Source organism: Saccostrea echinata, unplaced genomic scaffold (genome assembly GCF_033153115.1).
Source record: "Saccostrea echinata isolate AGI-Se365-2 ecotype Australia unplaced genomic scaffold, CSIRO_AGI_Sech_v1 ptg000016l, whole genome shotgun sequence".
NCBI classification, from domain to species: domain Eukaryota; kingdom Metazoa; phylum Mollusca; class Bivalvia; order Ostreida; family Ostreidae; genus Saccostrea; species Saccostrea echinata.
In genome coordinates this window covers 7,952,203-7,967,108 of record NW_026889765.1, presented here as the reverse complement: position 1 = coordinate 7,967,108, position 14,906 = coordinate 7,952,203, and the positions used below count along the sequence as shown (strand labels likewise).

The window sequence follows — 14,906 nt, the reverse complement described above, 5'->3', positions numbered from 1 at the left end:
AATCTGCACGACTTTAGGATGCTTGTACATTTATATGATCACTGCCTTGCTGTTATGAAAAAAAAGATTGTTAAAGATTTTTCTCTTTTACATTCCCATGTAAAATGTTGGTCTCCTTAATGTGGCAAGACCCTAACCAAAGGACAATGATTTGAATCTGCACTACCTGATGATGTGTCCATTTAAATATGAATAAGCATTGCTTTGCTGTTTTTACAAGTTTGTTTAATGAATGTTCCCTTTATAAATCTATCTTAATGTAAAATTTTGATCTTCTGTTGTGGCCCCAACCTATCCATAGCGGTCATGGTTTGGACAAACTTGAATCTGCACTACCTACGAATGTTCCCCTTTCAATACGACTGATCGTGGCTTGGCTGTTGTGGGAAAAAAATGATCATTTTTACTTAGATATTTTCATTGTGAATCTAGATCTCCAACTCCCTGAGCACTGATTTAAACAAGTGTTTTTTAACATTTTGACAGGAATCTTTCACATTTTTTTCTTCATCTTTTCTGGTCAAGCGGGTCCTGAGAAGACTTTAAAGTGATACCATCCTATTTTTGCCTTTTCTTGAAAATCTTCCCTTTGAAGAGACACTGCTTTCAATTGAAAAAAAAATGAATCCCCTTTACTTTGATTTAAAAAAATACTATGAAAGTACATGTACTTTGTACAGTACGACAAAAAAAAAATGTTTACCATTTTCACACATAGCACCAGTCCAACCATCCATGCAACCTTCATTGCATCTCCCAGTTATGTGATTACATAAATTGTCGTGACATTTATCACAAACTCCCTTGCATTTTATTCCATACGTTCCAGGCAAGCATTCTTTAATGAAATAATTTTATTACATGTACTTATCCTTTAAGATGGATTTTTTTCATATTTATTTTATAAAATATCAATGAAATTTTCACAATCAAAATACAAATTCGCTAAGTGATGGTATTAGTAATGTTAAATTTGATACTCTTATCTAAGTAGCAAGGTTACAAAAAGGTCAGTACTATATTTCTTCTTGACATTAAGGATAGAAATTACTGTTGCCCATCATGTGGTGCATATTTTTTTTTAATTTATTTATTTATTTATTTTTTGGAAACATTATTTGATTTTCTGTTTGTGTAAATTATAGATAAAGACTCAAAGATAATAGAGCTAAAAGTAAGATTATAATTTAACCAAAACAGATTATCAGATAACCTGAATTTCCTCTCATTTTCTAACATTTTAGCTCATTTTTCTACGTTTCACATGTTAGAGTCTTTTTTGTTCAATAAGGGACTCAAGTTTTAGTCTGTTTCATGTTTGGATGTTTTACTGACTATAGACTATAATAGCCAAATAACAAGTAAATTGTATGACAAATGAGATGACTTCAGCTTTTCCATCGTCAACATTCCTTGTTTGTATATTAATATTCCGCTGTCACCTGTGTATGGTGTTGGGTGTTTACATCCCCAACTTATCATATACTCAGGAGCATGTTTTGAGGTCGATCAACTTTTAAGCTGAGGCGGGCTACTGACAGATGGGTTTGTTTTACAGAAATTTCGAAAGCCTGGTTTGAAGTCAGCATTTCGTAGGTTCTTCGGTCGTTTTGGTGACTTTGTTGGTGCAAATATGGCCTATGAGTAGTGTTTTTGCTGGCGTATTGCATGCAAATTGTTAGGCCTTTGTTTTCGTACAGAATTTGACTGTGGAGACCCGTTTGCCTAATGGGTGCATATATAGGGCTCACGGCAGGTGTGGCCGGTCGGCGAGGGATGCTTGCTTCTCCTGAGCACCTGATCCCCCTCTAGAGTTTCCAGGGGTCCGTGTTTTTTGCCCTGTTTATAGATTTTTTTTTTTTTGGTTAGTTGGTTTTTGTTTGTTTGTTTGTTTGTTTTTTATTGTTTTTTTTTTTTTAATCGATTACTGTTCGTTATCTTCATTTTTTTTTTGTCAAATATGATTAAATAAGTTAAATAAAGATAAAACCGATACCCCGTAAATTAGAGAAAGAACTCTTTTCAAATTCTTAAGGATGGATTCTCCTCATATTGTATTTATATATTATAACTAAAATAATACAAAATGATACAATTTTGTTTTTTAAAAAAGTAGAGAAAGAATGTTTGTTAGTTCCTTAAGGATAAATTATAGATTTTGGCCCCATCAAAAGGGGGCGCCTGTATCATGTAATTTTTCATTCAAATCTGTTAAAAGATTGAGATCTATTAAAAATTACCATGATTGAAGTTTCTTCGGAATATCATATTAATTTAGTATACTCTATATCTTAAGTCCTTTTTCATAAATTCCATAGCTTTAGAAATATCTTTGACTCAGATTGTTTAAAAATATAACTAAATTCAGTATTCTGTGTAAATTTGAAAAGCAAAACAAACGATATCTCCTACGCTGCTGTTCCGCCAATAATACAATCCCTGCTAAATGTTTATCGTATTTCGTCATTTCTATTTCAAATTGCACATGTACCTGTATTATGAGAGGAAAAGAAGATATGGTCCCAGGATTATAAATCAGTCTTATACCTGAGCTTCTTAAGCGAATTATTCGCAATAATATTACATTTTCCGTTAAAAGTAATTTCGTGCATGTAAATAGTGTAAATATTACGGTTTAGATGAAGTATACAAATTAAAAACATCAACCTTTTTTATTATCAGAGAAAAAGCAAATTCTTAAGTCTTGAGACTTTAAAAAATGGCTTACTTTCTTTACATAGATATCCAGACCACCCTGGATCATATTCGGAAGGATAGGTTCCATCAAATCTATCACATGTCATTTTAGAATAGCAGTGTCCGCTACAGTTGAACTTGCAGTTTTTCCCGAATGTACCATTATCACATTCTAAAAACAGAAAAAAAAATGTTTTTTTTAGCTGTTGTTCCTTAAATATGTCTCTTTCAGTTTTGAATCCCATTTCACCTTCTATTTCAACATGTTCATTTGTCGGTATGAAAGAAAAATATGATTAAATTCCTCTCATATATATACTTTGAAGTTTACTCCGAAACCGGACAAGAATCCATCTTTAAGATACTGCTTGTATTGATATTGTATTTTCCATCAAGAATGATTCCGCAAATATTTGTAAATATTGTAATTTTAAGGAATTATACAAATAAAAGAAACGTTTTTCCATATCAGAAATTCCTAATTCATAAGTATTGAGACTTTAAACAAAAATGACCTACTTTCATTACATAGAGTTCCGAACCACCCTGGATCACAACCTGATGGGCAGCTTCCATCGATTCTATCACATGTCATATTAGAAATACAGTGCCCGCTACAGCTGTACTTGCAATTGTCCCCAAACATACCATCATTACATTCTGAAAACAGAAAATACGTAATATTTTCCCACGCTGCTTCTAGCTATAGATCTAAATCCCATTTCACCATTTCCAATTTGAGTTATACAATCTTTAATTAGAAAGGAAAAAATGATCTTTTAATCTCTTTGAATTGCTTTTCAATACAAAGGACATTTTTGTAAATATACTTTAAATATAAGTCAAAAACCAGACAAGAATCGACCCTTAACATCATTATTGCAGTGATGTTAAATGTATATGTAAAAACTATTTAGTTAAAAGTATTGTCTTAGATAGTTGTATATATTGTAGTTTATAAGAATTATACAAATTAAAAAATAATTTTATTTCCATAAAAAATGCAGATTTTAAAGTGATAAGACTTTTAAACAAAAAATGACCTACTTTCATCACACAGATATCCAGACCATCCGGAATCACATCCAAATGGGCAGCCTCCATTAAATCTATCACATGTCATTTTAGAATAACAATGTCCGCTACAGTTGTACTTGCAGTTTTCCCCATATGTACCATGATCACATTCTGATAATAGAAGAAAAAGAAACACGTAATACTATGTAATCGGACTTACCCTAAATACTCAAAATTTATCACATGCTGTGCTTCATAATTTTGTCCCAAAACATAATTTATTGAAATATGTATGATTTTTTAATATTAGATTTCCATATAATTTTTATTGAAACGTTCAGACATACCATCGGAGCATTTGTTTCCTTTCCATCCCTTATCACAGTCATTTGTACATTTTCCATGGAGCCCAACCTTGCAGGGAATATCTGAAATTTTGCTATCGTTAGAATAAGGATGATCGGAACGATTTTCACCACCGAATGTTGTGAGTTTTGCAAATATATTGCATGTTTTTATTCTTTAATGATTAATGATATTATGACAAAAAAGCAAGTTTTCGCAATAAATACCAAATATTTAGAAACAAATTATATGTGCAGTGCATGAACGTATCTACAGAGTATCTATATCAAATTAAAAATATTGTGTAGAAAGGTTTGTGTAGTTACAATGATAACATTTTATGAGAAGAAAAAAAAAATGATTTCTCTTTTTGACAATCATTCTTAACATTTTTCAATCGCCCTGAAAAAATCATGGATAAGATAAACTAAAGATTTGCAAGCATACCACAATTAGTCCCGGTATATCCTTCCAAACAGTTTTCACAACTTTTCCCTTGAAACCCTGGTTGGCATTGTATGCAGCCCTTAAGAATATTACAGTTTTCACAATGGCGTCCACATTCTGCACAATGCTCACCATATTGGTTTTTCTTCACAACCTTAGAAAAGATTTTCTTTATTCTAGAGGGTATAATTATTTTCTAAAGTGCAGGTTCTTTAATACTGAAATTTTATGCATAAAGTGCTATAATATAATATATAAAAAAGTTAAATATAAATTCATATAAAAAGAAAATCTTATTTTATATTTTACGTATATATTTATATTCTTGAATGCACGTTTCATATAAGATATATGTATATCAAAGATTTCAACTTCAATATTACATATGTATGTCATCTTATAAAACTATCAGGTAATTCTCATCACTGGTTGTACTTATTTTTTTCCGACACACATTGAAGCTTTTCTGAGATCCTCTGGAAAAAAGCTTCCCGAATAATATTTTGTAACAAGTTCATTGCAATGTATTGAATACGAATACGTTTGTTAGAAGTTAAACTGTTTTTATTTATCACAGATAACGAAAAAAACAAATGAAAAAAAAACAACGAGATAACGAGATATTTGATTCCATGAAAAAAAATCAAAATATCTCTAAGCACTGTGAATATCGGGGGTATTCCAAAATAAGCTTCATATATAGCAACCTTTCACGGTAACTCAGTCGGTAGAGCGCTCGCTCCGTGATCGGGAGGTCGTGAGTTCGAATCTCGGCCGCGACTGACCTAAATCGATAAAAAATGGGTAGCAACTGTTCCTTCGCCATGCGCTCCGCACTTTGAAGTGAAAGTTGCGGGTCCTTCGGATGAGACTTTAAAAACCGAGGCCCCGTGTCACAGCAGGCGTTGGCACGATAAAGATCCCTCACTGCCCAATGGCCCTAAGTGCCGAGTAAAGGTCAAAATTTGAAGCCCTTCACCGGTATAAGGTGACGTCTCTATATGAGTGAAAAATTCTCGAATTGGACGTAAAACAACATACAATCAATCAATCAATCATATATAGCAAATAGTGTTGCGTACATGGAAATCCGCACATATTACAAATGATGACCGATACGTTTTGCTTTGAATAACGGACTTAACCTGAAAGATACATTGTAGTTGCTTATTTATTCTGACATGTAAAAAGACATGCTGTTATGCTTTTTTTTTCAAAATGTTAGTAAATAAATAAATATCATTTTTTATTTCATTCCCGGCATGAGATATGGATCCGATACACGGTTTCCAAGCTTATAAATTACTCCGACGTAATAAACATTGATGATTCACAGGATAGATATACATATACGAGTGTATTGTATCATATCTCAAAAGCATTCGACATAAAAAGTGAATTTCAATCTCTGAATCCATTTCTGAAATGCATCACGATACGCTGATTTAAGTAGAACTTTGAGGCGCTGACTGATGACTGAGCCAAGGGCTTGTCGGGACTTGTAACGACCACCAGATAAGAACTTTTTAAGTTTTGGAAAAAGTCGTATGGGGCTAGATCTGGAAAGTATGGTGGGTGTGACAAGACAGTAATCCTCTCCGACTTCAACTAATGCTTCACATGCTCAGATGTATGCGATGGAGCATCATCCTGAAGTAGACGAACATGCCAAAGTCCTGACACAGAGCGTCGTTTATGATATTTCTTTAGCTTTTTTAGTATAACATCTCTGTAATACCGACCTGTAACACTTTTGCCCTTTTGCATCGGAATTTGTACGGCTATACCATCACATTAGAAGAATGTGCAATAGAGATCCTTCTTAGTGCTTATGATTCTTTTGGCAACTACAGGCCTTCTGCCGTGGTTAGTTTGCCATATTTTGATTCCAATTTTTCTTACTGGTTCTAAATATTGAACCCGTGTTTCCCTCACCAGTAACAATGTTTGCAAATTGTCTTTGATTGAATTTGGGAAACATTTTGAGCAATTGCTTAATTAGCGGTTTGTACTTGAACCCATTTTTGGTCATCTGTCAATATATACAGTACCTATCTGGCAAAATTCTTTCGTACTTTCAAAATACGCTTCAAAATGAAATGCACCCGCGATAGCGATATGCCAACAGCTTGGACAATATCACGGATCATGTATCTGCCATCACTTTTAATTATTTCCCTGACTTTTGAAACATTTGCCTTGCCTGTTACAGTCACATGTATAATTTTTTGTTGCATCTTTGACGGACTCTATGCCAGTCAGGAATTTCTTTCTCCACCTACAAACTGTCTCATAAGATGCCTTTTCAGACCCATAAACTTCCCCCAATTCCGTAAAAATCTGCATTACAGAATGACAAAGTGTTGTACAGTCTTTTATATATGCTCTAATTTCTTCAATATTCTCAACCCGTTTTTCAACCAGTGGTCAACGGCAGGCTCTATTGAAATGGCGATAAGTTTAAAACTACCCCATATTTATACTGTTGGAAAGGTATTGAATAGAGCTATTTAAGAGTGCAAAGCATTATCGCACTGTGGTACAATAAATATTACATATCGAACAGCCCCCGTATATTTTGGTACTCAAGAATAGAAATGCAGGGTCTGAATTTAAAGCAAGCTCTATGCTTGTTTGATTAGGTGAAGCATATCTAAATGCAAATAATTTTTGCATGATTTGAACAGAATTGAATACTATTGCGCATATAAATATATGTTTTCTAAGAATTAAATTGAAAAGGTTTTTTTTATTGAATTTATCAATATTTCATAATAATAAATCTGCTATTAAAATGGAGATGTGTTTAAAGAAAACTGTGCTGTAACTACAACATGCACTCATTGGATGCTACCATGATTACTAAATAATTACCATACACTTCGATTTCACATATTTCCAAGAAAGCCTCACTTCCGTCCCATGAAGTTGTCGTCAAAAACTGCACATAACGAGCCTTGCCAAGACATTCCACAATAGAGGGCATATGAATTGGTAATTCCACAGGGGTATAATCACGGTAACATTTTTTCCACTGATTTTCATAAAGCCATAAGGTATACCAATGTAATCTTCTTGTATTAAGAGATTCATTGCCTCCTGTAATGAAAATTAAAAAAAAACATAAAATGTATAAATTTCAAGTGATGAAAGATCGTACAACCTTTTTACTTGCGTGAACGACCTACAAAAATAATTATTGCTTGATGTAAATGTATGCTTTCGAAATTAATCACAGGTTAAAAGACCATCTTTAAGCAATCGTTTAATGGTGGCTTAATGGTAGCTAAATGGTGGCTTATAAATGTTAATTCCTTTAAGCCAACATTAAGCCACCGTAAAGCCGCAGCTTATACGAACATAATGTCCAAACTTCGCTAAGCTACCATTTAGCCACCTTTGAGCTGCAGCTTAATGGTGGCTTAATGTCTAAACCTAATTAAACCACCTTAACGCATCCTTATCAAGTCTTTAAATGAAATATATGGAGATAACGAACAGTATTCAAGCTCAAAAGTCCATTAAACAATACAAAATAGGAGCAGAGCAAACCCGGACCTCCAAACATCAGAGGTGGGATCAGGTGCCATGGAGGTGTGAGCATCCCCCGCCGACCGGTCACCCCCGCCGTGTGCTCCTTGTCATGATCGGGAAATAACGGAAAAATCCGTCGACAATTCAGTGTGTAAATAATGGCCTAACAATTAGTATGAAAAACGTCAGTCAGCATTTGACTCAATGATAAATTGTAATTGCTGACAAGGTCATTGTATCGACCATATAACTTACGAAATGATGACTTTAAACGCGACAGCTGATATTCTTGTTTCATCAACTTGTTTGTCAATAATTTACCTCGTTTTAGAAATTGTACTTTCGTAGAGCATGCTCTTTCGTATCGAATCAACTGAGAGATATATACCCCGTATGCAGGTGGTAAGGATATATTGCTACAAAAGTAAGAGAAGTTGACTGCTGAAAGCTACTGACAGAAAAGTTGACTAAACAAGGATATCAACGGTCTCGTTTGAAGTCATCTTTTCGCAAGTTTTTCGGACGATATAATGACCTTGTCAGCACATACAACCTATCATTGAGGGAAATGCTGACTGACGTTATTCATCTTATTGTTAGGACATTATTTTCGCGATCATGACATGGCACCTGATCCCACCTCTAAATTTTGAGGTCTGTGTTTGCTCTGCTCCAAATTTGTTCCGTTTCATTGGACTTTCGATTGAATATTGTTCGTTATCTTCATATTTCATGCAGCATGTGTTGGCGAAGGAATACCTAGGGATGAAGATTTGGAGAGTGCAGCGGTGCGAGAAGTAGACAGTAATGTATGTTATTCAGAAAACTACTGGACCCTCTTGCTGTTAATATATCGTCGTTTATTAGTCACCTACCGGTGAATCCGGAAGGGACTAAACATTAGACAAAATTGCTAATGCACCACCAAAGAAAATGAATATTTTACTTTTTAAAACTTGTGTATGATGTTTTTGATATATTATTATTTTACTCAGTTAGAAAAGAATGAGGCATTTAAATGTCTTACTAATAAATAACTACAATGTTAACGGAAGCGTAGCCATTTCATAGAAAAATTACAATCATGTTCATACTTTTTGGACGAACAAATTTCTATTTATTTCTTTGTGTTTGTGTGTTCTTTATGTTTCTACTAATGAAAAACTCAGAAAGAAGTTAAACCTTATGCGGCGTTTGACCCTAGAAGAGCGTGCCAATGCAGTCATTTCGGTGTCTACAGGGGGTTCCTTTAGAGAAATTTTTGAAAAATAAAAACAAATAAAAGATTATTGATTCCTCTAATAAAAAACTGTTGTAAATAAATGAACAAACATGAAAATTTTTACTATAGATAGCCACGGCATAAAATGAGCACCACACGACATTTTAAGATTGTTCAACAAAACTGGGGCAACCGGTGCGGAAGTTGGGTGGACTGGGAATGGGCACCAAGGCACTGGATGACTACTAGGCGATATGATAGTCAGTCGCTGTATGTTATTTGATTTTTTAACTGGGAGACTGCTTCTGTCGCAACCTCACAGACAACCTTCGGTAATCACCCAACTTCATACCTGGGCAAAAAAAAAAAAAATGCGCAGTGCACGTCGGAAAATAAGTTTTCGGACAAGAAGGTCATTTAAGGGTCTTGTCATGACACCAAGGCATTTGCCAACCCCACTGTATGGGGGAAAATGGCATATTACTAATACCGATAGGCAAATGTTCTATTCACAAATTAGAATAACAAGTGGTTCTTAGCAATTTTGTCTAGCGTAGGTTTTCTCCTTGTCTGTCAGTCTAACTGTCTATCTGTCTATCTGTCAGTCTGTCCCACTTGGTTTTCTGCACTTTTTTTCTAAACGCGTATAGATTTGATATATGAGAGTACCTTGATGAGTTACAGGTCAAGTTTTCAAATCAATCTGCTTCAATGATTTTTGATAGAATTACCACGTTTTTTTTAATTTTTAATGAGAACGAGATTTCACACTTGGTCGTTCGCACTTTTCTTTATTTGCTGGTCCATACAGAGATAATTTTTGGTATGAGTTACAGATCAAGTTTACATATTGTTTTTGCTTTAATGATTTCTGACGGAATTACATCCATTTTAATCTCCACTTTGTTTTCTGCACGTATTTCTTTACTGCTTGCAGATACTGAGCTGATTTTTGGGATATTAGTTGAACTTGATGAGTTATAGATTAAGATTGCCTATTGCACCGCTTCAGAAATTTTTTATTTAATTATCGCATTTTTAATTTGAAAGAGGATCCAAATTACACTTGCCGGAAGAGGACTAGTTTTGCTTATGCTCCTACTGCTTTCCGTCCTTGAAATATACCAAACAAGCAATGATTGCCCAGAGAAATCCAGAGATCACTGAAGTGTAATTTTATTTCGCATATTAACTGACATATTTTAATTCTATCATAAACAGATCTGAATCAGAATACGTACGGTCATTACGATACCAGAATTTTATTGACTGAATTTTGTAGACTTTTTTTAAGTCGAGCTCTATCCATGCCTTTTCTTGAAAATTCCCCGTATGTGAACAAGATCGACTGTTTATCGAGAGTAGAGACGGTTTTCCGTCGATTGCCCTAGACGCTACAGAGTCCTTATATGTTGTTGACTGAGTAGCTTCTGTTAATTTGGGATCAACAAGCTGACCTGACATATGAAGAAAGAAAAGGAACAAAGTAATTATTAAGATACAATTAATTAAGAATTCAGCATTTATTCTTGTGGAAAGAACAAGGTACGGTTTCAATACAAATCTTGCCCTGTGTTTTTCTTAGAAATAAAAGTGATGTAAAAAATTAAAACTCATGCTTTTTGAATTATTGTAATTCCATGCATAAAGATCATACAAATCTTTTTTCTCACATGACCTTCCAAATGCTAATTGTGACGTCATAAACTTGTGCATTTTCCCGTATTTTCTTAAAAAGTTGCAGAAGACATCAATTTTCAATGGAATTTTCTTTCAGATAATATTGTCCACAGGCATCGCCCACAAAGATTTTGAGATATGTGATTTTTCAAAGAATTTTACACTACATATCTAAAAATTAACGTGGGCAACGGCTGTGGACACTATTTTCTTAAGGAAAATAACCCTTGAAATGGGTCATTTTGAGCCTTTTTCTGTTTAAAAGAGAGAAATGCATCAAATTAATGACGTCATATATCCAGAATGGTACTCCATCATGCTATATTCTTTCCTGATTTATTACAGTCATATACTCAACTAATATTTAAGCCAGTTTCAAAACTTTTTGAAAACATTAAATTTTTAGGGCACAATAAAGCTAAAACCATACCTTCTTCTTTAAACTTTAATATTGAGACGTAAATTTCTATTTAAAGTATAATTTACAGACTACTAATATAAACCACATTCCATGCTTGTAAACAAAAAAAAAAAAAAAACAAAAAAAAAAAAAAACAAAAACAAAAAAAAAAAAAAAAAAAACAAACATTAATTCATCATGTGATAGACTTACGATATCCATTGTTTGTGTGAACGAAGATAGACTTAGCAATCCAGAACATTACAAGAATGCAATCACTGGCCATGGAATACATTTCATGAATTCACAGTCCTTTGGGATCTTCTTAACAAAGAAATAAAAATCATGATATATTTAAAGTATTTTTTCTCATTTTTGCCGGTAATTTTAAAATTATCCGAAACAATCTATGAAGATTATCAACATATGTGATTCCAAAGAATTATAAGATGTCAAGGGTTAAAAGGGCACATTGTAATTTTATTTGCCATTTTAGAAGACACACGGCTAGCAAACCCTCGGTAAATTCTCTTTTAATCGATGTACCCACATTGAACTATAACATTGCTTCTCTTAATCTGATCACAAACATAAATCATAATACTTTCATGGCATTTAATAACTACATAATGATTTGAAGAATATAGAAATCTAGAAACAGCATAATTAATTTATTTGAGAAAATGACTGACTAGCAGTGATAGTTCTTTATCGTGCCAACACCTACAGTAACATGGGACCTCGGATTTAGAGTCTCATTCGTAAAGACCCGTGACCTTTAGTTCCATTATCGTCGCTTGGTGAAGGAACAGTCACTACCTACATGTTTAAAGTCTTCGGTTTGACGCAGTGCGGCGAACAATAATCAAAACGTCTTTGGTTTGATATGGCGCATTACTTGAGCGAGAATCGAACCCGGACTTCCCTTTCATGAAGTAATTCCATACCACTGAGGGTTTATCTAACAAAAAGACAATATATTGGTCACTGTATACGGTGTAGAAATAGCACTGGATAATAGAATTTTATTCTCAAAGATATGTATCCGCTTACTTTTTACTGTATTATATGGAATATAATATAAAATAAGAAAAAGCTTTAATATTGCAATTAATATTACAGTGGACCCTCAGATATCCGGACGCCAGATATCCGGACGCTTCAGTTTCCGGAAGATATTTCATTGGAAGGGAATTTTTTAACGTTAATATTTTGTCTTGTTTAACCGGAATTTCGCGTTCCGTATCCGGACGGTCTTTTTTACCACAAAATGAATTTTTACGTTATATTTTGGTTCACTTATCCGGACGGTAATTTTTTAATTGGTCTGTCATCAACTCTACTCAAATTTCTAGATTTGAGTGTTAATTGTTGTAAAAACACTGGCCTGGCCGTTTGTTTAAAAAAAATGATCACCTGTGACCTGTTATCAATGGCTTGCGGCAAGGTTAATTATAGGCTGATGGGTACGCACTAGACTCTTGCTTCTCTTACATGTATTTGATACGTATTAATTAAGGGAAATGCTTTTTATTTATGTCCATAATTTTTTTGTAGTCGACAAATTTATTTTTTTACTGTTAGAATACAGTCATAACATGGTTTTATATATTGCTATTTATAGACATGACATCGGGGGTACTTTTTATGAACAATATTTTGTGCGCAACACGGATTGTGATTTGATGACATTTATAAAATCATTTTCATTATTAAAAATCGTTAAATAAATACGATCCCGCTTTGTATGATTATGAATAGCGTACGTATACATGTGCAGCTAATTTCACATTTAACATAGATGGGCGTTCAAATCAAATAAGAATAGAGATATCGAAAAAAAAATTTCTCTACCAGCTCTACAGACTCTTGGTTGGGAGAAGTTGATTTAAAAGACACTGGGAAGTAGAAATAATTAATGTTTTCACATAAATAACGTTTCATCCATTTTTTTTTTTTTTTTTTTTGCTTGTCAAGGAAATTTTGTTAGTTGATAGTGCCCCCTCAACTGAAAATGTATGGATGTGCCCCCCCCCCCAACTGAAATTGCTTCCTACGGGCCTGTCATCCAATGACAATTTACTTTTTTATTTTATTTAAACAAGTATTGAGTAGTACTAACGTATATTAAAGTATTTAAACAATAAAACTTAATGATATAAAGCAGCATTCTTAGCTTTAATTTTGCCAATGGTATGAAAGACCATGTAACTAAAATCAAGGTAATTCGGGGAACCAAACGTCCAGATAAATGAGGCTCCACTGTATTCAGTTCATGAATTGACTACAGTTGTTATGATAGCTCAGTCGGTAGAGCGCTCGCTCCGTGATCGGGATGTCGTGATTTCGAATCTCGGCCGAGACTGACCTAAGTCGATAAAAAATGGGTAGCAACTGTTCCTTCGCCATGCGCTCGGCACTTTGAAGTGAAAGTTGCTGGCCCTTCGGATGAGACCTTAAAAACCGAGGCCCCGTGTCACGGCAGGCGTTGGCACGATAAAGATCCCTCACTGCTCAATGGCCCTGAGTGCCGAGTAAAGGTCAAAATTTGAAGCCCTTCACCGGTATATGGTGACGTCTCTATATGAGTGGAAAATTCTCAAATGGGACGTTAAACAACATACAATCAATCAATCAGTTGTTATAATGTCTTTCATTAAAGTGAAAACCGTGTGTAACTGAGTAGAATTCCATTTAATAAAAAAAAGATATTTAAAGAAACAATGCACTATATCCAATGCAAAAGGCAAAGATAAAGAACAGTGATCAATTGCATTAATCTAGTGACCAAAAAAAAAAAAAAAAAAAAAAAAAAAAAAAAAAAAAAAAAAAAAAAAAAAAACATTCAAACAGAAAACAACAAAAAAATCAGAACAAGGCAAATAAAACACGGAACCCTTGAAACAAAAGAGTTGTTCCTACATAAAACGGTTACATGAACATGAACTAGATTACGAAACTTAAACAAACAGTAACTTCTATTTTAGATGTGAATTAGATTTTCATTTACAAACTGTCAGTTCTTTTGATTGTTCACAAGGAACAATAGAAATTGTTCACATTTTAAATTTTCAAATGCATGTCTTACCTAAGAGAACACACGCCTCCTCGACTTTACATTTATGAAACAATCGAAGGAGGAAGATTTATCCGCACCAAAATACACATAGAATAGATGTTTTAAATTGCAAAACATGACTGATTTTGACAAGGCAAATCAACTGGAAAAAAAATTACAAATGAAAGACTTATATGATACACTATTTTTATTAATTTTGTTATCAGAAGAGTGTTAGCAATAATTGTTTTTTTTTTTATGGGGAAGTAAATAAAGATATCCAGTCTATAACTCTGTGGTTACATTATGTTTTTCATCTATACACACTGCCAGATAAACGGATGAATATACCTGATATAATTTTTCTTTTTAAAAATAATGTCTTTTCGTGTCAATATTTTTTCGTGTTCTAAGTGATCGAGTTTCCTATTACGGATAAATAACACAGACAAACTTTTTTTCCACAAATCAGCAATATTTATCATAGATTTATATTCAAATAGGTA

At 33.6% G+C, this 14,906-nt stretch overlaps 1 protein-coding gene across 1 annotated transcript; it reads right to left on the bottom strand.

Annotated features, from left to right (window-relative positions):
* Window positions 1-2,167: 2,167 nt before the first annotated feature.
* Window positions 2,168-4,641, bottom strand: LOC133188114 (multiple epidermal growth factor-like domains protein 10). The gene is made up of 6 exons (XM_061323494.1): window positions 4,507-4,641; window positions 4,062-4,128; window positions 3,745-3,885; window positions 3,217-3,357; window positions 2,729-2,869; window positions 2,168-2,208 (listed from the first exon to the last, which is right to left on the bottom strand). Exons 1-6 carry the CDS (start codon window positions 4,639-4,641, stop codon window positions 2,168-2,170), a joined length of 666 nt encoding a protein of 221 aa, XP_061179478.1.
* Window positions 4,642-14,906: the final 10,265 nt, after the last annotated feature.

Bases quoted from the DNA above. Each gene is read 5' to 3' on its own strand.
- LOC133188114 (XM_061323494.1), bottom strand. From the start codon at position 4,641: ATGGTGAGCATTGTGCAGAATGTGGACGCCATTGTGAAAACTGTAATA. The intron at 3,358-3,744 runs GTAGGTCATTTT...TTCTGTTTTCAG, and splicing joins TGGATATCTGTGTGATGAAA to AATGTAATGATGGTATGTTT. The intron at 2,209-2,728 runs GTAAGCCATTTT...ATCTTTTAACAG, and splicing joins TGGATATCTATGTAAAGAAA to ATTTGAATGAAAAATTACAT.